The sequence below is a fragment of the Mya arenaria genome, chromosome 9 (assembly GCF_026914265.1).
Source record: "Mya arenaria isolate MELC-2E11 chromosome 9, ASM2691426v1".
Classification (NCBI taxonomy): domain Eukaryota; kingdom Metazoa; phylum Mollusca; class Bivalvia; order Myida; family Myidae; genus Mya; species Mya arenaria.
The window spans coordinates 70038998-70064529 of NC_069130.1; the positions used below are offsets into that span (position 1 = coordinate 70038998).

Consider the following 25532-nt stretch of genomic DNA (forward strand, 5'->3'; position numbering starts at 1 on the left):
TAAACGCTACCGTACTGTACACGGCATTTTAGGTCAAAGTGTATGAAATGTTTTAAAAACAACAAAATCAGCGCAAAGGGTAGTTGAATCTATTAATTCAGTATATAATAATTAACTTCTTCAATCACAACATTATGATAATACATTTGATGATATTAGAATTCTTAAAATAATATATTTCATAAGTGTTGAAGGAGGCATTTACTCTCCATCAAAATGTCAACTCGAAGAAAGGGTTTCCGAAGAAGGAAACATCATAGATGTAATGTTAGCAATTCTACTCTACCCAGAAAATGATGATATAAGGTTACATTGTAATCGTTATATGTAACCGGGTATACAATATGTGTATAGCGGCACTTATACTGTCTCTCTATAAAGCTAGCATTTATAGCGACGCGGTAAAGTGCCCGCCTACAGAGCGAGAGGACGTGGGTTCGAACCCCGACATGTGCACATAGCATTTCGTGCAGTCTGTGACATACATGTATATAAAAATATTATGATTATTCAGTTTACTGCGCGTGTTTTTGCAATAACTGCTGTTTTGCATATGTTCCGTGTACATGTATGTGTGTCAATGTTTATTTTTAAGTTAGTACAGTATATCAATACCTGGTACTTTGACAGTTCTATCACGTGTGATATTTTTGTTTCCAATTAAAATGTTGGGTTTTATGTAAAAAGTATTTTTACCTACTGAAAAGCTTAACATTTGTTGAAGTTTTGCTTGCATTTTTGCAAAGGAACAAGTCAATTGCAATAGTGCTATAATTTTGCAAGACAGTGGTAATTTCACCAAAGTTGAAACGAAGGGTAATGTATTATCATTTGGATAGTTGTAAAGACAGGAATTTTCAACTAAATAAAATATGTCATTTATACAAAAACATTGAAAAGTGGCCTTGTAATGTATTCTTATGGAACACCCTTACTAACATCAGCCAATGAAGCAACTCTTTAATCGTATTTAATTTGTTAAATAGGAAATTTAAGAGGCTGGTACCAGATTCAGGTAGTCCGTACCATGATAAATATGCCAAAATTGTAGCGTGGGACAAACAGTCAAACGCCTGTGACAAATCCATCCGCAATGCTGCAACAAAAAGTTTTATCCAGGCCATTCCTACTGGAAATTTTGTAAACGTTGTTTAGTACTGTCAACTGCTTCCTGTAGAGTAAAGCTGCTTTTTTATTCCGCGCCCTGTAACGTAAGTTGGAAGCTGATAGAAGCTGAAAGAATATTCTTTATCTTTTTATGCAAACTGCGATGGTTGTATTGGTTGTAATTGTGACCGATTGACATTTGTGAAAAAATCATCAAAAAAGGCTTTGAAAATTTCTTTTAACTAAAAAGTCTGGGAATAATGATGATATAAATCATAGCGTAGCCACGAGTGAAATATTAACTTTGGTACTCACGGTGTGAAATATATTGCAATATTCCACTGAAAGATTTTTTTTTATTATTATGATATATGTCTAAAATGATTTATTTTTTTTTAGAAAAGCGCGCCAAATTGCACCATTGCGCCAATATCCCAGAACCCGGCTGTAGAACAGTCGCATTCTGCATGGACATATGAGAAGTGAACGAGCCAACGACTTAAATAGGCTGAAAGCTTGGGTGGCCCGGAAAGGTGTTTTTCATTTATTTTTGATGTTGCCGCCATGATATTAAGAAGCAGTCTCGCGAGGTTTTTTTCGTCTTACTTTGGGAAAACCAGACAAACTGTAGGCGAAAAAGCCTTAAAAATCGAGCGCGAAAACCCGAACAGTTAACGCGGCGGTTAAACGCGTTGGTGAGAATACTTTTGTTGTGTTTTATCGCTCGAGTTGGCCTCATCGTCACTGACCTGGGACGGGTTGTTTGCCTCACGAACTGGCAGAAATCAGCCATCGTAAAATTAAAAGAATCTGCGGATCTGGAACTCACTTTGGGTATGGAATTCACATTGGATCTTCCTTTTTTCTCAATCAATATACAGCGGATGGAAAGGCGAAAAAATCAAAGGTAGGAAGGAACGAATCCAGTAGTTAAGTGACCGACGAGCATGAAGAGAGGCAAGTGTCGTCGGACATACCCAGGGTCTGCAGATAGGTTGAACCAGTGCCGTAGCTACACTGAGGCACACCGAGGCCACTAGCGGATTTAGAGGGGGGCGCATCCGGCGCGCGCCCCCTCTAAAATCGTCAAAGTTTACTTTTTATGTCAATTTAGGAGATAAAAAATAATAAAATACGCCCATAATGCATCATTTCCAACTACAAATTGTTAATTTTTCTTGATTGCTTAACCCCCAATCCATATGCAAACAGTTTATGCCATACACTTTCGGTTCAGAGGGAGGGGTGCATGTCAAAAGGTTGCGCCCCTAAGCTACGCCCCCTCTAACGTTGATTCCTGGATCCGCCCCTGGAGGCAGTTGCCTAGGTGTTTTTATGGCATATAACAATTTCTATAGCTCTAAAAATAACTCTTTTCGACTTTCTTCATTTGCCACAATATACACACACCATCGAGGCGGAATGTCTATTTTTGAAAAAAGAACTGAATATTAGATATAGTAAATAAACTCTACAAACTACGGTACCATACCATTTAATGTTGACCTATTGATTATGTGACGATATGTGAGACGTTTAGAAGTAGGTTTATGGTATTGGTTACAAAGCCTCATATGATTGTGACAGTAAATTTCTTCTTAATGCACATTTATTTTGTCTAAATTTATGTAAACCGTGTAGAATTAACTTCAACTGTATCAAAAGTTATAGCATTAAAAATGTTGAAATGTAAATTTTTATGTAACATATATATGCATTTAATTCCACCAAAGATACTCCAGAATGCAGGAAATCGTTTCTTGCAAGAAAAAAATCCGGGGGAGGGGGCATGCCCCCGGACCCACTGGACCGTTCTGCCTCGGTGTTTTTTTAAGTCTGGCTACGGCACTGGGTTCTACTGCAGCAAAGGTTTGCACAGATATGAAAGTCATTACATTTTTCGTAACACACTTCTTTTAAAAAACTGTTTAAAACTCTAATTTGTGACACGAACCCTTTAAACACACTGCTACACATGCACTAAGATTCAGTCGATCATTGCGTGTAACACCACAGATAAACTAACACGGCATGTGTCTGGCAGACTAAGTTTAAAAGTGACGCTTAATTTTAGTTCCAAATATGTCTTGACACTAGACTATACCAGTGTGTTTCATAGATAAGTAACTTAAACGACCAATACAGTTTGTGATAACACCATATTGGGAACACTTTAAACACGCTTGTATTCTAGTATAGTCTTGGATTACACGAGGTAAACATCCTACATATGGTTTTCATTTATTTCTCGTATAAATGTATACTGGTAACGGTCCTTAACACTTTAATCTTTTGAGATGAAACGAAAATCGTCGTACAATTAAATGAAAGTTAATTTCACTGTAGAGCACAATTATTATCACTAGCACAGACTAACTTGAAAATTGTACCAGATCATTCTTAAATATGGGATCCATCCTTCTGTAATGCGAATTACGTTATTGTTTTTGTTTTATTTTTATTTGCAATTCTAAAAATTATTGCTTCACAATGCGTGTAAGCCTTAACATAAGTCTTGTTGATATGATATGATTGTTAAGTTATAATCATCATAAATATTGACCATTCAATAAAAAAGATCGGCTAAATTGTAAAAACCAGAAAAATAACCAGTTTTGTACAATTAGCTGCTTGCTATATCTTGTAAACTAAAGCATGAGACTTCATTGACATCACATAATCACGTTATAAATGCCTACGATGTATTACTATGTAGATCCTGCATGATGTTGGGACCGTTTGCCCTGCTTGCCGTTTTGTCTGTTACTACAGCTACTTACCAGTGTGTCTGCAGCTACTACCCGACACGAAATGTCTATGACCAGGTTTTATACTTCTCTTCTTTGACAGAATACGCTGGCGTTAATGTTGCTAACGTCCCCCCTGAATGATGCTTTCAATTACCAATCATCATCATATTAGACTTCTACTCCCTTTTTAAATAATCCCGCCTTCAAACTTGTATATTATGAATGTAAAACTGGCGTCAAATATCAACACTGAAATCACTATTTCTGAATCATGGGTGTTTGGACGAAAATATTGTCCACGAATGTGGTAATTGTCCTTAAAAAGGTTTTGTTTTGTTTGAAGTTTAAGGTCTTCACCAATTAACATACAAGCCAATTTCAAATATGTTGAAAAGAAAACAAAACAAAAACATACACTCCAGTTTTATTAAGTTCTTATCAATTTTATCACAGTGCTCGTATTTAAGGGTTTTTGTAATGTATTTTATGAATAAAATTCTGTCTAAAGATGTCGACATCCGGTCAAGTGGTCGGTATCATGAAAGAGTCTGACTGCAAGCCTCTGGCGAACCTTACCGGAAACCCCGCGTGGATCGCCCTCCAAATTGAGCACAAGGTAATTGTGTCATTGTGTTTATATTGTGAATTTGCATACTGAAACAATGTACGTGTTCTTTTACTTATTCTAGTAATGGCCAACAATCAGGACCTACAACAACATAATAATTCATTTATGAAAGACTAGAATACAAAAACATAGACTTACAAATTAACAAATGACCCACGCTTGTCTAAACATGACCTAAATTATACCTATCTATTTTCACTCATAAAAGAAGAATAAAACAAGAACGGAAGAAACTCTCAATATACACGTACTGGTTGAATGGCTGAACGCTACAATGTCGTAATTACATGAAGGAACATTATTTTAAGGAACAGTATCTGCAAGGACAGATCTGCTGTTGTTTCCAAAGTAAATCGGATTTTTTTTTCTTCAAAACACGTTTATCTCTCTGCATAACACATGACCATAACGATAGCATCAGGCAGTAGACTGATATAGCTCTCTGCATAACACAAGACCACAACGATAGCATCAGGCAGTAGACTGATATAGCTCTCTGCATAACACATGACCACAACGATAGCATCAGGCAGTAGACTGATATAGCTCTCTGCATAACACAAGACCATAACGATAGCATCAGGCAGTAGACTGATATAGCTCTCTGCATAACACAAGACCATAACGATAGCATCAGGCAGTAGACTGATATAGCTCTCTGCATAACACATGACCATAACGATAGCATCAGGCAGTAGACTGATATAGCTCTCTGCATAACACAAGACCATAACGATAGCATCAGGCAGTAGACTGATATAGCTCTCTGCATAACACATGACCATAACGATAGCATCAGGCAGTAGACTGATATAGCTCTCTGCATAACACATCACCATAACGATAGCATCAGGCAGTAGACTGATATAGCTCTCTGCATAACACATGACCATAACGATAGCATCAGGCAGTAGACTGATATAGCTCTCTGCATAACACAAGACCACAACGATAGCATCAGGCAGTAGACTGATATAGCTCTCTGCATAACACAAGACCATAACGATAGCATCAGGCAGTAGACTGATATAGCTCTCTGCATAACACATGACCATAACGATAGCATCAGGCAGTAGACTGATATAGCTCTCTGCATAACACAAGACCATAACGATAGCATCAGGCAGTAGACTTATATAGCTCTCTGCATAACACATGACCATAACGATAGCATCAGGCAGTAGACTGATATAGCTCTCTGCATAACACATCACCACAACGATAGCATCAGGCAGTAGACTGATATAGCTCTCTGCATAACACATCACCTTAACGATAGCATCAGGCAGTAGACTGATATAGCTCTCTGCATAACACATCACCATAACGATAGCATCAGGCAGTAGACTGATATAGCTCTCTGCATAACACAAGACCATAACGATAGCATCAGGCAGTAGACTGATATAGCTCTCTGCATAACACAAGACCACAACGATAGCATCAGGCAGTAGACTGATATAGCTCTCTGCATAACACATGACCACAACGATAGCATCAGGCAGTAGACTGATATAGCTCTCTGCATAACACATGACCACAACGATAGCATCAGGCAGTAGACTGATATAGCTCTCTGCATAACACAAGACCACAACGATAGCATCAGGCAGTAGACTGATATAGCTCTCTGCATAACACATCACCTTAACGATAGCATCAGGCAGTAGACTAATATAGCTCTCTGCATAACAAACACATCACCTTAACGATAGCATCAGGCAGTAGACTGATATATCTCTCTGCATAACACATGACCATAACGATAGCATCAGGCAGTAGACTGATATAGCTCTCTGCATAACACAAGACCACAACGATAGCATCAGGCAGTAGACTAATATAGCTCTCTGCATAACACATGACCACAACGATAGCATCAGGCAGTAGACTGATATAGCTCTCTGCATAACACATGACCACAACGATAGCATCAGGCAGTAGACTGATATAGCTCTCTGCATAACACATGACCATAACGATAGCATCAGGCAGTAGACTGATATAGCTCTCTGCATAACACAAGACCACAACGATAGCATCAGGCAGTAGACTGATATAGCTCTCTGCATAACACATCACCTTAACGATAGCATCAGGCAGTAGACTAATATAGCTCTCTGCATAACACATCACCTTAACGATAGCATCAGGCAGTAGACTAATATAGCTCTCTGCATAACACATGACCATAACGATAGCATCAGGCAGTAGACTGATATAGCTCTCTGCATAACACATCACCTTAACGATAGCATCAGGCAGTAGACTAATATATCTCTCTGCATAACACAAGACCATAACGATAGCATCAGGCAGTAGACTGATATAGCTCTCTGCATAACACAAGACCATAACGATAGCATCAGGCAGTAGACTGATATAGCTCTCTGCATAACACATGACCATAACGATAGCATCAGGCAGTAGACTGATATAGCTCTCTGCATAACACATGACCACAACGATAGCATCAGGCAGTAGACTGATATAGCTCTCTGCATAACACATGACCTTAACGATAGCATCAGGCAGTAGACTGATATAGCTCTCTGCATAACACATGACCATAACGATAGCATCAGGCAGTAGACTGATATAGCTCTCTGCATAACACATGACCATAACGATAGCATCAGGCAGTAGACTGATATAGCTCTCTGCATAACACATGACCACAACGATAGCATCAGGCAGTAGACTGATATAGCTCTCTGCATAACACATGACCATAACGATAGCATCAGGCAGTAGACTGATATAGCTCTCTGCATAACACATGACCATAACGATAGCATCAGGCAGTAGACTGATATAGCTCTCTGCATAACACATGACCATAACGATAGCATCAGGCAGTAGACTGATATAGCTCTCTGCATAACACATGACCACAACGATAGCATCAGGCAGTAGACTGATATAGCTCTCTGCATAACACATGACCTTAACGATAGCATCAGGCAGTAGACTGATATAGCTCTCTGCATAACACATGACCTTAACGATAGCATCAGGCAGTAGACTGATATAGCTCTCTGCATAACACATCACCTTAACGATAGCATCAGGCAGTAGACTGATATAGCTCTCTGCATAACACATGACCTTAACGATAGCATCAGGCAGTAGACTGATATAGCTCTCTGCATAACACATCACCATAACGATAGCATCAGGCAGTAGACTGATATAGCTCTCTGCATAACACAAGACCATAACGATAGCATCAGGCAGTAGACTGATATAGCTCTCTGCATAACACATGACCTTAACGATAGCATCAGGCAGTAGACTGATATAGCTCTCTGCATAACACATGACCTTAACGATAGCATCAGGCAGTAGACTGATATAGCTCTCTGCATAACACATGACCATAACGATAGCATCAGGCAGTAGACTGATATATCTCTCTGCATAACACATGACCATAACGATAGCATCAGGCAGTAGACTGATATAGCTCTCTGCATAACACATCACCTTAACGATAGCATCAGGCAGTAGACTGATATAGCTCTCTGCATAACACATCACCTTAACGATAGCATCAGGCAGTAGACTGATATAGCTCTCTGCATAACACATCACCTTAACGATAGCATCAGGCAGTAGACTGATATAGCTCTCTGCATAACACATGACCACAACGATAGCATCAGGCAGTAGACTGATATAGCTCTCTGCATAACACATGACCATAACGATAGCATCAGGCAGTAGACTGATATAGCTCTCTGCATAACACATGACCATAACGATAGCATCAGGCAGTAGACTGATATAGCTCTCTGCATAACACATCACCATAACGATAGCATCAGGCAGTAGACTGATATAGCTCTCTGCATAACACATCACCATAACGATAGCATCAGGCAGTAGACTGATATAGCTCTCTGCATAACACAAGACCATAACGATAGCATCAGGCAGTAGACTGATATAGCTCTCTGCATAACACATGACCATAACGATAGCATCAGGCAGTAGACTGATATAGCTCTCTGCATAACACATGACCATAACGATAGCATCAGGTAGTAGACTGATATAGCTCTCTGCATAACACATGACCATAACGATAGCATCAGGCAGTAGACTGATATATCTCTCTGCATAACACATGACCATAACGATAGCATCAGGCAGTAGACTAATATAGCTCTCTGCATAACACATGACCACAACGATAGCATCAGGCAGTAGACTGATATAGCTCTCTGCATAACACATCACCATAACGATAGCATCAGGCAGTAGACTAATATAGCTCTCTGCATAACACATGACCATAACGATAGCATCAGGCAGTAGACTGATATAGCTCTCTGCATAACACATCACCACAACGATAGCATCAGGCAGTAGACTGATATAGCTCTCTGCATAACACAAGACCACAACGATAGCATCAGGCAGTAGACTGATATAGCTCTCTGCATAACACATGACCATAACGATAGCATCAGGCAGTAGACTGATATAGCTCTCTGCATAACACATCACCTTAACGATAGCATCAGGTAGTAGACTGATATAGCTCTCTGCATAACACAAGACCACAACGATAGCATCAGGCAGTAGACTGATATAGCTCTCTGCATAACACATGACCTTAACGATAGCATCAGGTAGTAGACTGATATAGCTCTCTGCATAACACATCACCATAACGATAGCATCAGGCAGTAGACTGATATAGCTCTCTGCATAACACATGACCTTAACGATAGCATCAGGTAGTAGACTGATATAGCTCTCTGCATAACACAAGACCACAACGATAGCATCAGGTAGTAGACTGATATAGCTCTCTGCATAACACATGACCACAACGATAGCATCAGGCAGTAGACTGATATAGCTCTCTGCATAACACATCACCTTAACGATAGCATCAGGCAGTAGACTGATATAGCTCTCTGCATAACACATGACCATAACGATAGCATCAGGTAGTAGACTGATATAGCTCTCTGCATAACACATCACCTTAACGATAGCATCAGGCAGTAGACTGATATAGCTCTCTGCATAACACATGACCATAACGATAGCATCAGGCAGTAGACTGATATAGCTCTCTGCATAACACATGACCATAACGATAGCATCAGGCAGTAGACTGATATAGCTCTCTGCATAACACATGACCTTAACGATAGCATCAGGCAGTAGACTGATATAGCTCTCTGCATAACACAAGACCATAACGATAGCATCAGGCAGTAGACTGATATAGCTCTCTGCATAACACATGACCACAACGATAGCATCAGGTAGTAGACTGATATAGCTCTCTGCATAACACAAGACCTTAACGATAGCATCAGGTAGTAGACTGATATAGCTCTCTGCATAACACAAGACCATAACGATAGCATCAGGCAGTAGACTGATATAGCTCTCTGCATAACACATGACCACAACGATAGCATCAGGCAGTAGACTGATATAGCTCTCTGCATAACACATGACCATAACGATAGCATCAGGCAGTAGACTGATATAGCTCTCTGCATAACACATGACCATAACGATAGCATCAGGCAGTAGACTGATATAGCTCTCTGCATAACACATCACCTTAACGATAGCATCAGGCAGTAGACTGATATATCTCTCTGCATAACACATGACCTTAACGATAGCATCAGGTAGTAGACTGATATAGCTCTCTGCATAACACAAGACCACAACGATAGCATCTGGCAGTAGACTGATATAGCTCTCTGCATAACACATGACCTTAACGATAGCATCAGGTAGTAGACTGATATAGCTCTCTGCATAACACAAGACCACAACGATAGCATCAGGCAGTAGACTGATATAGCTCTCTGCATAACACATGACCACAACGATAGCATCAGGTAGTAGACTGATATAGCTCTCTGCATAACACATGACCACAACGATAGCATCAGGCAGTAGACTGATATAGCTCTCTGCATAACACAAGACCATAACGATAGCATCAGGCAGTAGACTGATATAGCTCTCTGCATAACACATGACCATAACGATAGCATCAGGCAGTAGACTGATATAGCTCTCTGCATAACAAACACATCACCATAACGATAGCATCAGGCAGTAGACTGATATAGCTCTCTGCATAACACATGACCATAACGATAGCATCAGGCAGTAGACTGATATAGCTCTCTGCATAACAAACACATCACCATAACGATAGCATCAGGCAGTAGACTGATATAGCTCTCTGCATAACACATGACCATAACGATAGCATCAGGCAGTAGACTGATATAGCTCTCTGCATAACACATGACCATAACGATAGCATCAGGCAGTAGACTGATATAGCTCTCTGCATAACACATCACCTTAACGATAGCATCAGGCAGTAGACTGATATAGCTCTCTGCATAACACATGACCTTAACGATAGCATCAGGTAGTAGACTGATATAGCTCTCTGCATAACACATGACCTTAACGATAGCATCAGGCAGTAGACTGATATAGCTCTCTGCATAACACATGACCATAACGATAGCATCAGGCAGTAGACTGATATATCTCTCTGCATAACACAAGACCACAACGATAGCATCAGGCAGTAGACTGATATAGCTCTCTGCATAACACATGACCTTAACGATAGCATCAGGCAGTAGACTGATATATCTCTCTGCATAACACAAGACCACAACGATAGCATCAGGCAGTAGACTGATATAGCTCTCTGCATAACACATGACCTTAACGATAGCATCAGGCAGTAGACTGATATAGCTCTCTGCATAACACAAGACCACAACGATAGCATCTGGCAGTAGACTGATATAGCTCTCTGCATAACACATGACCTTAACGATAGCATCAGGCAGTAGACTGATATAGCTCTCTGCATAACACATGACCATAACGATAGCATCAGGCAGTAGACTGATATAGCTATAACACATGACCATAACGATAGCATCAGGCAGTAGACTGATATAGCTCTCTGCATAACACATGACCTTAACGATAGCATCAGGTAGTAGACTGATATAGCTCTCTGCATAACACAAGACCACAACGATAGCATCAGGCAGTAGACTGATATAGCTCTCTGCATAACACATGACCACAACGATAGCATCAGGCAGTAGACTGATATCTTATAGCTCTCTGCATAACACATGACCATAACGATAGCATCAGGCAGTAGACTGATATAGCTCTCTGCATAACACAAGACCATAACGATAGCATCAGGCAGTAGACTAATATAGCTCTCTGCATAACACATCACCTTAACGATAGCATCAGGCAGTAGACTAATATATCTCTCTGCATAACACAAGACCATAACGATAGCATCAGGCAGTAGACTAATATAGCTCTCTGCATAACACATCACCTTAACGATAGCATCAGGCAGTAGACTGATATAGCTCTCTGCATAACACATCACCATAACGATAGCATCAGGCAGTAGACTAATATAGCTCTCTGCATAACACATCACCTTAACGATAGCATCAGGCAGTAGACTAATATATCTCTCTGCATAACACAAGACCATAACGATAGCATCAGGCAGTAGACTAATATAGCTCTCTGCATAACACATCACCTTAACGATAGCATCAGGCAGTAGACTGATATAGCTCTCTGCATAACACATCACCATAACGATAGCATCAGGCAGTAGACTAATATAGCTCTCTGCATAACACATGACCATAACGATAGCATCAGGCAGTAGACTAATATAGCTCTCTGCATAACACATCACCTTAACGATAGCATCAGGCAGTAGACTGATATAGCTCTCTGCATAACACATCACCATAACGATAGCATCAGGCAGTAGACTAATATATCTCTCTGCATAACACATGACCATAACGATAGCATCAGGCAGTAGACTAATATAGCTCTCTGCATAACACATGACCACAACGATAGCATCAGGCAGTAGACTGATATAGCTCTCTGCATAACACATCACCATAACGATAGCATCAGGCAGTAGACTAATATAGCTCTCTGCATAACACATGACCATAACGATAGCATCAGGCAGTAGACTGATATAGCTCTCTGCATAACACATCACCACAACGATAGCATCAGGCAGTAGACTGATATAGCTCTCTGCATAACACAAGACCACAACGATAGCATCAGGCAGTAGACTGATATAGCTCTCTGCATAACACATGACCATAACGATAGCATCAGGCAGTAGACTGATATAGCTCTCTGCATAACACAAGACCACAACGATAGCATCAGGCAGTAGACTGATATAGCTCTCTGCATAACACATGACCATAACGATAGCATCAGGCAGTAGACTGATATAGCTCTCTGCATAACACATCACCATAACGATAGCATCAGGCAGTAGACTGATATAGCTCTCTGCATAACACATGACCATAACGATAGCATCAGGCAGTAGACTGATATAGCTCTCTGCATAACACAAGACCACAACGATAGCATCAGGCAGTAGACTGATATAGCTCTCTGCATAACACATGACCACAACGATAGCATCAGGCAGTAGACTGATATAGCTCTCTGCATAACACATGACCATAACGATAGCATCAGGCAGTAGACTGATATAGCTCTCTGCATAACACATCACCACAACGATAGCATCTGGCAGTAGACTGATATAGCTCTCTGCATAACACATGACCATAACGATAGCATCAGGCAGTAGACTGATATAGCTCTCTGCATAACACATGACCATAACGATAGCATCAGGCAGTAGACTGATATAGCTCTCTGCATAACACATGACCATAACGATAGCATCAGGCAGTAGACTGATATAGCTCTCTGCATAACACATCACCACAACGATAGCATCAGGCAGTAGACTGATATAGCTCTCTGCATAACACATGACCACAACGATAGCATCAGGCAGTAGACTGATATAGCTCTCTGCATAACACAAGACCACAACGATAGCATCAGGCAGTAGACTGATATAGCTCTCTGCATAACACAAGACCATAACGATAGCATCAGGCAGTAGACTGATATAGCTCTCTGCATAACACATGACCACAACGATAGCATCAGGCAGTAGACTGATATAGCTCTCTGCATAACACATGACCATAACGATAGCATCAGGCAGTAGACTGATATAGCTCTCTGCATAACACAAGACCACAACGATAGCATCAGGCAGTAGACTGATATAGCTCTCTGCATAACACAAGACCATAACGATAGCATCAGGCAGTAGACTGATATAGCTCTCTGCATAACACATGACCACAACGATAGCATCAGGCAGTAGACTGATATAGCTCTCTGCATAACACATGACCATAACGATAGCATCAGGCAGTAGACTGATATAGCTCTCTGCATAACACAAGACCACAACGATAGCATCAGGCAGTAGACTGATATAGCTCTCTGCATAACACATGACCATAACGATAGCATCAGGCAGTAGACTGATATAGCTCTCTGCATAACAAACACATCACCTTAACGATAGCATCAGGCAGTAGACTGATATAGCTCTCTGCATAACACATGACCATAACGATAGCATCAGGCAGTAGACTGATATAGCTCTCTGCATAACACATCACCTTAACGATAGCATCAGGCAGTAGACTGATATAGCTCTCTGCATAACACATGACCATAACGATAGCATCAGGCAGTAGACTGATATAGCTCTCTGCATAACACAAGACCACAACGATAGCATCAGGCAGTAGACTGATATAGCTCTCTGCATAACACATGACCATAACGATAGCATCAGGCAGTAGACTGATATAGCTCTCTGCATAACACATGACCACAACGATAGCATCAGGCAGTAGACTGATATAGCTCTCTGCATAACACAAGACCACAACGATAGCATCAGGCAGTAGACTGATATAGCTCTCTGCATAACACAAGACCACAACGATAGCATCAGGCAGTAGACTGATATAGCTCTCTGCATAACACATGACCACAACGATAGCATCAGGCAGTAGACTGATATAGCTCTCTGCATAACACATGACCACAACGATAGCATCAGGCAGTAGACTGATATAGCTCTCTGCATAACACATGACCACAACGATAGCATCAGGCAGTAGACTGATATAGCTCTCTGCATAACACAAGACCATAACGATAGCATCAGGCAGTAGACTGATATAGCTCTCTGCATAACACATGACCACAACGATAGCATCAGGCAGTAGACTGATATAGCTCTCTGCATAACACAAGACCATAACGATAGCATCAGGCAGTAGACTGATATAGCTCTCTGCATAACACATGACCACAACGATAGCATCAGGCAGTAGACTGATATAGCTCTCTGCATAACACATGACCACAACGATAGCATCAGGCAGTAGACTGATATAGCTCTCTGCATAACACATGACCACAACGATAGCATCAGGCAGTAGACTGATATAGCTCTCTGCATAACACATGACCACAACGATAGCATCAGGCAGTAGACTGATATAGCTCTCTGCATAACACATGACCACAACGATAGCATCAGGCAGTAGACTGATATATCTCTCTGCATAACACATCACCATAACGATAGCATCAGGCAGTAGACTGATATATCTCTCTGCATAACACATCACCATAACGATAGCATCAGGCAGTAGACTGATATAGCTCTCTGCATAACACATGACCATAACGATAGCATCAGGTAGTAGACTGATATAGCTCTCTGCATAACACATGACCACAACGATAGCATCAGGCAGTAGACTGATATAGCTCTCTGCATAACACATCACCACAACGATAGCATCAGGCAGTAGACTGATATAGCTCTCTGCATAACACATCACCACAACGATAGCATCAGGCAGTAGACTGATATAGCTCTCTGCATAACACATCACCACAACGATAGCATCAGGCAGTAGACTGATATAGCTCTCTGCATAACACATGACCACAACGATAGCATCAGGCAGTAGACTGATATAGCTCTCTGCATAACACAAGACCACAACGATAGCATCAGGCAGTAGACTGATATAGCTCTCTGCATAACACAAGACCATAACGATAGCATCAGGCAGTAGACTGATATAGCTCTCTGCATAACACAAGACCATAACGATAGCATCAGGCAGTAGACTGATATAGCTCTCTGCATAACACATGACCACAACGATAGCATCAGGCAGTAGACTGATATAGCTCTCTGCATAACACAAGACCACAACGATAGCATCAGGCAGTAGACTGATATAGCTCTCTGCATAACACAAGACCACAACGATAGCATCAGGCAGTAGACTGATATAGCTCTCTGCATAACACATGACCACAACGATAGCATCAGGCAGTAGACTGATATAGCTCTCTGCATAACACATGACCACAACGATAGCATCAGGCAGTAGACTGATATAGCTCTCTGCATAGCACAAGACCATAACGATAGCATCAGGCAGTAGACTGATATAGCTCTCTGCATAACACATGACCACAACGATAGCATCAGGCAGTAGACTGATATAGCTCTCTGCATAACACATCACCATAACGATAGCATCAGGCAGTAGACTGATATAGCTCTCTGCATAACACATGACCACAACGATAGCATCAGGCAGTAGACTGATATAGCTCTCTGCATAACACATGACCACAACGATAGCATCAGGCAGTAGACTGATATAGCTCTCTGCATAACACATCACCATAACGATAGCATCAGGCAGTAGACTGATATAGCTCTCTGCATAACACATCACCATAACGATAGCATCAGGCAGTAGACTGATATAGCTCTCTGCATAACACATGACCATAACGATAGCATCAGGCAGTAGACTGATATAGCTCTCTGCATAACACATCACCATAACGATAGCATCAGGTAGTAGACTGATATAGCTCTCTGCATAACACAAGACCACAACGATAGCATCAGGCAGTAGACTGATATAGCTCTCTGCATAACACATGACCATAACGATAGCATCAGGCAGTAGACTGATATAGCTCTCTGCATAACACATGACCATAACGATAGCATCAGGCAGTAGACTGATATAGCTCTCTGCATAACACATCACCACAACGATAGCATCAGGCAGTAGACTGATATAGCTCTCTGCATAACACATGATCATAACGATAGCATCAGGCAGTAGACTGATATAGCTCTCTGCATAACACATGACCATAACGATAGCATCAGGCAGTAGACTGATATAGCTCTCTGCATAACACAAGACCACAACGATAGCATCAGGCAGTAGACTGATATAGCTCTCTGCATAACACAAGACCACAACGATAGCATCAGGCAGTAGACTGATATAGCTCTCTGCATAACACATGACCACAACGATAGCATCAGGCAGTAGACTGATATAGCTCTCTGCATAACACATGACCATAACGATAGCATCAGGCAGTAGACTGATATAGCTCTCTGCATAAACACATCACCACAACGATAGCATCAGGCAGTAGACTGATATAGCTCTCTGCATAACACATCACCATAACGATAGCATCAGGCAGTAGACTGATATAGCTCTCTGCATAACACATCACCTTAACGATAGCATCAGGCAGTAGACTGATATAGCTCTCTGCATAACACATGACCTTAACGATAGCATCAGGCAGTAGACTGATATAGCTCTCTGCATAACACATGACCACAACGATAGCATCAGGCAGTAGACTGATATAGCTCTCTGCATAACACATGACCACAACGATAGCATCAGGCAGTAGACTGATATAGCTCTCTGCATAACACATGACCACAACGATAGCATCAGGCAGTAGACTGATATAGCTCTCTGCATAACACATGACCACAACGATAGCATCAGGCAGTAGACTGATATAGCTCTCTGCATAACACATGACCACAACGATAGCATCAGGCAGTAGACTGATATAGCTCTCTGCATAACACATGACCACAACGATAGCATCAGGCAGTAGACTGATATAGCTCTCTGCATAACACATGACCACAACGATAGCATCAGGCAGTAGACTGATATAGCTCTCTGCATAACACATCACCATAACGATAGCATCAGGCAGTAGACTGATATAGCTCTCTGCATAACACATCACCATAACGATAGCATCAGGCAGTAGACTAATATAGCTCTCTGCATAACACAAGACCATAACGATAGCATCAGGCAGTAGACTGATATAGCTCTCTGCATAACACATGACCATAACGATAGCATCAGGCAGTAGACTGATATAGCTCTCTGCATAACACATCACCATAACGATAGCATCAGGCAGTAGACTGATATAGCTCTCTGCATAACACATCACCATAACGATAGCATCAGGCAGTAGACTGATATAGCTCTCTGCATAAACACATGACCATAACGATAGCATCAGGCAGTAGACTGATATAGCTCTCTGCATAACACATGACCATAACGATAGCATCAGGCAGTAGACTGATATAGCTCTCTGCATAACACATGACCATAACGATAGCATCAGGCAGTAGACTGATATAGCTCTCTGCATAACACATCACCACAACGATAGCATCAGGCAGTAGACTGATATAGCTCTCTGCATAACACATGACCATAACGATAGCATCAGGCAGTAGACTGATATAGCTCTCTGCATAACACATCACCATAACGATAGCATCAGGCAGTAGACTGATATAGCTCTCTGCATAAACACATCACCACAACGATAGCATCAGGCAGTAGACTGATATAGCTCTCTGCATAACACATCACCACAACGATAGCATCAGGCAGTAGACTGATATAGCTATTGCATTAAAGATGGGCTTCCGCTTCCTTTCTTCAAATACATACATGTATATACTTCTCTTATGTACTGACTTTTTAATGGTTTCCAAATTTTAAAAACGTTCCAATTATGTTGACTTGCTTTATAATGTGTATGAATGTTAACAGTTGGGTTACATCGAGACCGGCGAACAAGTGGAGGCCCAGGCGTGCGAGGGAAATCCGTCCACCAGTGACCTCCGTAAGCCACATCATATATAGATCTTTAAATATTCTGAGCCAACTTAACAATACAACATTACAACTACCTCAACGAATTATACCACATAACATTCTTAACTACGACTACACCTACCATCAGGATACCTCACAAAATCGCAAATTTAAAAAATATATAAACATGTGCCGTGAACAAAAAATATTTCAAAGTTTACAACTTATTTTAGTCTTAACAATTATAATTATAATTCTCGTCATGTTTATATCGAATGACCCCATCAGATAATTCGGAGGCCGATGTGTTGGCCCATAGGAGCCATAGTATGGCATTTACGGTATTCTAATTTCATTCCAATTTTTTTAAATAACATTCATATTATAAAGTCTGATGAAGTTAATTATATTAAAATTATTCTGTGCCATGTCATTTCATTTACCAAGTAACTTCGAGTGGCAGCACCGATATGACGACTGGTATGATGAGCTCAACATCCGGTATGATGTCATCCACTTCCGGTATGATGTCATCAACAATGTTACCAGTCGTAACTTCGGGTCCTCTGACAGGAGGTAACATGTTCTTTGAGACGAGTTAATACCCAGCTGTTCTTGGGAATAGAAACATTTTATTCGGTACAATAGTCATGAAACTGAATCAGGATGTTTTCTTTAATGAACGCTAAGACAAAATTAAAACTGAGTCACATGTGATTAAAAATAGTTCACTAGGTCAAATCTTATATTTATTTGGTCTGGACCATATCGTCAAACCATCTTTTGGTAGGGATTTGTTGTGTACCCTTAGATTACTTATTTGCGAAGAAATTACTTAATAAACTATTTCCTATACAGAGAGCAAAAACTGGTTCATAAATTTAATCAAGGACTTTATTTTCAATACTGTTTCAACGGATCTGTGAATATTAATATTGGTACAATGTATAATCAACTGAATCTGTCTAGTAAATAAATATATCTATTTTAATTCCAGGTACCTATGGCTGTTCACAGAAGTACTACCAGTTTGCTGCCAACGAGAACGGGGTATTATTCACTATCGATGACACGTGTTACGAGCTCGTGCCAACCCAGCACACGTGGTCGTTCGCGGAGGGCGACTGTCGCCAACGTGGAGGACATTTGGTTACCATAGATACCGCAGCTAAACAGAATGTCATATATGAGGTATGATAATGATCGAAAGGCAATTTAATTACATCTTGTTAGCTAAGTTATCGACAACAAAATTACGTTAAACAGACCAACCATTCGCTTAGAGTTTTCAATATTTCTTAGATACGATTTTTTCAATACTTGGGTTACTGAATCACTTTTATTAATTGATTTTGTTTCTGTTGTCTACGAAAGCTTTCAAAATACTTATGAAAGTTTCATGCAGTTCCGAATCCACAAACAGACAAATTTCTCCGATTTTCACTAAAAAATATTCTCATTCAAGAGAGGATAACTTGATAAATCTAAATCTGTGGTAAACATAGCATCAACTCTGGTGGATGAGAATACTGAAAAAGAACTGAGGAGTTTTACACAACACAGTTTAGCGGGGGAAAAACGCCTATAGTTTTCAGCTATTCGACAACTGTCAAACGCATGTCCCTTTAATAATTGAAACTCATGAGGTCTCATCATTTTCTCACGTAATCGCGATCGGGGTTAAACTACTGGGTGCACGCTTTCTCTATAAAGTTTGAAAAAATAGGTTCAACATCTAGCAGTTCCGCCTAAAATACATTCCAGATTGGAACCTGTCGAAGGTCTGTCCAGAGTGTAATCGATGCTGGGTAGAAACTTTCCATTTATACTGATTGTTTGGCTAATATATGGATTCATTAGTGGTCGTGACCCCTGGTAGAGTTTCTTGTAGGTATAAGTTGCTGGATACCAACAAGTTTGTAATGATTCCATAATTCATATTATGCTTATAAACAAATATATTTCGGAATAAAAAAGGCCTAACTTACACAGTAATTGTCTACAGGTTGTAAAGAACTACCAGGGTTCCAACGTCTGGATCGGTCTCCATGACAAACTCACCGAGGATGTATTCCAGTGGGTTTCAGGTCAGTTCAAAACCAACTTTTTATAAAGTGCTATGACTAAATCAAGAGAAAAGAATTTTTCGTAGTTCTCGGACCGCTCCATTGTTTCGTTATTTGCATTTTCAGTGTTGAGTCTGCGCATACTACGATCTCTGATAGTGTAGGAATTGTAGCAGGAGCCATCAAATGTGTTATGTTTTTCTTGTAGCGTAGTCTTTCACATATCTTACAGTGTAAAAAGTATCAGACTTGGTCAATTATTATAGGAGATATTTGACGTTGTTTGGGGAAATTCTGGACATGCTTACCTGATACTTATAAAACGATATTGTTTCAAGTAAAACCCTTAAAATTGTATTGTAATGTCACATTTTTACTTTTTTTATCAATATGAGACTGAAGAACCATATTTTAGTGACCAAGCTATGGTGACGATCACCTGTGCTCTATATGTCCCTTGGTGGTATTACTTTATAAACGACCAGACTGTACGAGCATTCGGTATCTTTGAAATCATTTCAACGTAAGAAACTAAGGCTTGAACAAGTTAATTATCCAATTTCAATTGTAGTTTTATTTGTCCCCCAGGTGACCAAGTCTCCTTCACAAACTGGTATCCAGGGCACAGGAACCCATTTTCTCATACCGTCGACGACTGTGTATCGCTCTGGTTGGGCGGCCATGCCGGACAGTGGGAAGATGAACGTTGCACGCACTACTATGCATACATCTGCGAGTTTGGTAGGGAATAATTTCGCCTGATAGACTGGTTTATAATCAAATACTGAAAAAGTTACTTTTGTCACAATATAAAGTCACATTAGTTGAGTGTCCAAGGTATGATTTGGATTTAATAATTATAGTGTCTGATGTATTCAGCTACTCCCAACTCGTCCTAGAATTACACAGAAGGAACTAAATTGAAGTTTGTTGAGCATGTCAAGGGGTGTGGCTTATCTTTAACGAATTCGAACACACACTTCTTAAAATATTGAAAACAAATTGTAAGAGAATATGACCATAGTTGTATTTTTTGCGCGTTTTTGTAGACGCCGTGACCGGAAGCGCTATCGGCACTACCGGAGCAACGTTACCACCTCAAAACCTAATTGAAGGTCAGTCATCAAACGTTTACCTCTATTTTCATACTTCAGAACGCAAAAAAGGAGTACTTTACATAGCATTTCAATAGTCTTTGTTCATGGTTATGATGAGCTGTGCCGGAACGAACGGCATTTCGGCTTGAAAATAGCGATCAGTTCAAGATCAACGTCAATTAATTAATTAATTTGGCATTGGACCGATTGTTCAGAACATTGTTATAGTTAACAATGTGATTAACGACATCATTGTTAAGTTTAAATGTGAAATATATGACGATGTGCTCATATCTTTTAATATAATTGAGCACAGCTGAAATAGTTGTCAATAATTGTCAAATCTTGTAAAAACACAGTAGATAACAAGTGTGAAAATTAAACTCACAGAGCAGAAACGACTTGAAAGTTAGCAACGATGACGGCAACAACAAAGTTCTGAACATTTGGTCCAATATATCATAAATGACGTTGCAAACATCCAATTTAATAGTATTTATGATAGATACAAATGTAGAATATATAAACAGAGCCTCACATTCGTGATTATTCAATACGAAATTTTATCGTTTGGTTAATCCCAAAACATAGCCAGAACTCCTTTTAATGTTATCGTAAAACTCGTTTAATAAATCGAAATTAAAAAATCGCAAATGAATGACCATAGTTTGATTGATCAGTCAGAATGACTGACTAATGCCTTTTTAAATCAAACTATTTTTGCAGGCGACATCCATCTGTGTCCACTAAAGCTGCAGACGCTGTCAGTGCAGTACCAGACGACAGTTGCACAGCATGGCAATAGTTGCTATGAGTTACTGCACAACAGGGTCACGTGGGCGCATGCAGAAAATCTGTGTCACCAGGTCATATTATATCTGAATATTCTTGTATTATATATATTTTTATATTATTCTTATTATTTTAACTGGTGTTTTCTAAAGAAATAATGTTGAGGAATTGTCATAGCTTTGTTGTCGGTGTACATGTACAACAACTTTACCCTTGGTCATAACTCAAAGGCGGTTCAAGATATTTGAATGAAACTTGGTACAGATATTGCAAGAGGCAACACGCACATGTACATTTGTTTACCAAAGCACATAACTCCGGCTTAAATTATTGTTGGGTTTTGTTCCTTGTTTGACTAGAATAAAACAGCAGACAAAAATGGACGTTCGCTCCGTGTTGCTCTTGTACTTTTTAATTCTATGTCTGAAATTAATAAAGTTAACCCTTGTTGTGAAAATGAGATATAAGCGGAAGTTATGATGCACCACGTGACGTTTAATGCCCAAATCAGCATTTGATAACCTGGCAGAAAGTCAACCAGTCCTGCTTTGATGGTTCAAAAGTAAAAAAGATACCATGTTTTTTTACATTTTCTTTAAGTCTTCTCTCATATCTAGAAAATACTAGACTGGGACCTACATGTTGAATGGATGTTTAGATAATAGTTTATAAGTTATAATTATTTATTAATGAGTTTAATACTTGATGTCCAATTAGGCTGGCGGGCACTTAGCTGACATTGGGGACGCAGCGGAGCAGCAGTACATCCAGACGTTTATGATGCAAAATAGTGCCGACCACGCCGTTTGGATCGGTCTTAATGACCACAACACCGAGGGAGCATTTCAATGGACGTCTGGTAAATAAATACTTTGGGCTTGTTCCGGTTCAAAGCCTGTCCTTTTAATATAGTATTAAATAATAATAAACCGTTGTACGAATAAGGTAGACGTCCATTTTGATATTTCAAAATATGTACCGTCCGGTTAACGGATACAGAATTGTCAATCAAGAGCTAACACCCATTTTAACACAGCGTTTGTGTAAGAAATATGCTATATAACTAACTGTCGCACAATTTTCTGTTTATCAATAACAGGCAAGCCGGTTATTTTTACAAACTGGATCCCCGGTCACAATGACAACTTTGTGGGCCACAACCTCGAGGACTGTGTAGCCTTCGTACCCTACAAGAATGGCACATGGGACGACATTTCCTGTGGGTCCCAGAGTGTCTTTGGGGACGGCGGTGAGACACACCCGGGCTTCTGTGAATATGGTACGTTGACCGACACTTTATGATTTCATCATTGAATTGTGCTTTGTGAATGACAGAAAGTCTTTTTCTGCCATAGGTGGCAGCATTAGTCAGAGTTTGGAGGAATATTTTTACATAATATTATTTTGCAAATAATTATATATAACCATCCCATGATACTGCCACCTATAGTTTATGCATGACGGCTAGCGCCTCACCTCGTTGACAACGACGACACGGTTGCTTTTCTAACGTAACACAGTATCTTCTTAAACATCGTCTTGTTAAAAAGGTAGTAATTCAGCAATCATGTTAACGTAAGATCTTTTTGACCTCATGGTTCATTTCAATTTACAAAAAAAATGTACCATTTTATTCATAACGTCTTTGGTATAAACTACACTAGGCTATACTCTGACGTGACAGTTTCTTCTCTTAGTCTATGACGTCATATTGAAGCTACTATGAAATTTACGTAATGGTATTTACTGTATAACGTTGTGACATGACACTTGGCATAAAAGTTCAAGTTAACTCTTTATTAACTTTAGGATTTGTATAGATATATTCCCTGAGAAATACTAGTAATTACAGTGATAAAAACTTTTCCGATACTTTTTTGTGACAACATTTCTCATCTGCATTTAAAAAACGTCACTAAGTCTTTTTTGTGACTACATGGCGCTTCTGCACATCTGTAGATTGCCGACACTAAGTCTTGTTTGTGACGTCATGGCGCGTCTGCATTACCGAAAACATTTCTGTTTCTTCTTTGTGACGACAAAGCGCTTCTGCATTTCCGAAAACGTTTCTGTTTATTCTTTGTGACATCATTGCGCATCTGCATTTCCGTCACTCTGTCTTGTTTTGGAAGTCAAGGCGCATCGGCATTTCCGAAAACGTTTTTGTTACTCCATTGTGACGACATAATGCATCAGCATTTCCAAACAAAAAGCCGTTACTTCATGGTGACGACATGGCGCGTCTGTATCTCCGAACAAAAATCCGTTGTTTCTATTTCACATTTCTTTGACGCCATGTGACATTTTTCTGTATGACTTCATCTACATTTATCCCTTGACAATATTGGTACACAATTGATGTTTCTTTATGGCGTCATGTTTCAACATTCCTTGAAAATCTACCTGTTCATTGGTTTCTCCGATCGCATCTATGTGACATCATACTAATTCAATATTGCGGTATCTAATAGGTACGCTGACAACGCTGATACAGTCCATATCTTCATTCTTATACATGCAGTTCACCTTTTAGTTCATTTCATGACAACATTTGCATGCATTTTTAACTGAATGTTATACTTTCAGAACTGATACACCCAGTTTCAGGAGTACAGATTGTTGGTTAAAGACGAACCCTGATCGACGCCGGTACATTATTGTATTGTTTTTAGTAAATAAAATACAACCAAGTGCGTCAATTACTGACTTGTATCTGATTATCAGTGGGGTAAGGTAGACAAAGGCAATTTATGGTATGGAATAGTAACATATTTACACTGTCATTGTATATACATGATCCAAATAAACTCGAAGTGTGAACTTGACTATAAAGCTTTGGGTCCTTAAGTACGCTCATCGCCATGATATTTTTCTATGATTTGATTAAGTAACCTTGTTTTATTCTCTGCCAATGGCCCAGTACCAAACGTATCCGATATTCAGTTAATTACCGGGTGTGTGAATTTTTTCCTCGTTTACATAGTGGTCTAGCTATTTCATTAACTCTGACCCATATATTGATATAGAGGCAATAGGCTGTGTCTTTGATTTGGCAAAATAACCTATATACGCTCGTTTGCTGGTGGCCTCTGTGTGTATCTTGG

The 25532-nt window shown here is 39.9% G+C and overlaps 1 protein-coding gene across 1 annotated transcript; it reads left to right on the forward strand.

Moving 5' to 3' along the window:
• Positions 1–3827: 3827 nt before the first annotated feature.
• On the forward strand, positions 3828–25127 carry LOC128203533 (C-type mannose receptor 2-like). Its single transcript, XM_052904979.1, has 12 exons — positions 3828–3932; positions 4366–4473; positions 18429–18501; positions 18921–19049; positions 19471–19664; positions 20479–20560; positions 21128–21280; positions 21589–21654; positions 22363–22502; positions 23146–23287; positions 23528–23707; positions 25015–25127. The coding sequence occupies exons 1-12, from the start codon at positions 3831–3833 to the stop codon at positions 25053–25055; spliced, it is 1410 nt and encodes a 469-aa protein (XP_052760939.1). The 5' UTR covers positions 3828–3830; the 3' UTR covers positions 25056–25127.
• The last annotated feature ends 405 nt before the right edge of the window (positions 25128–25532 follow it).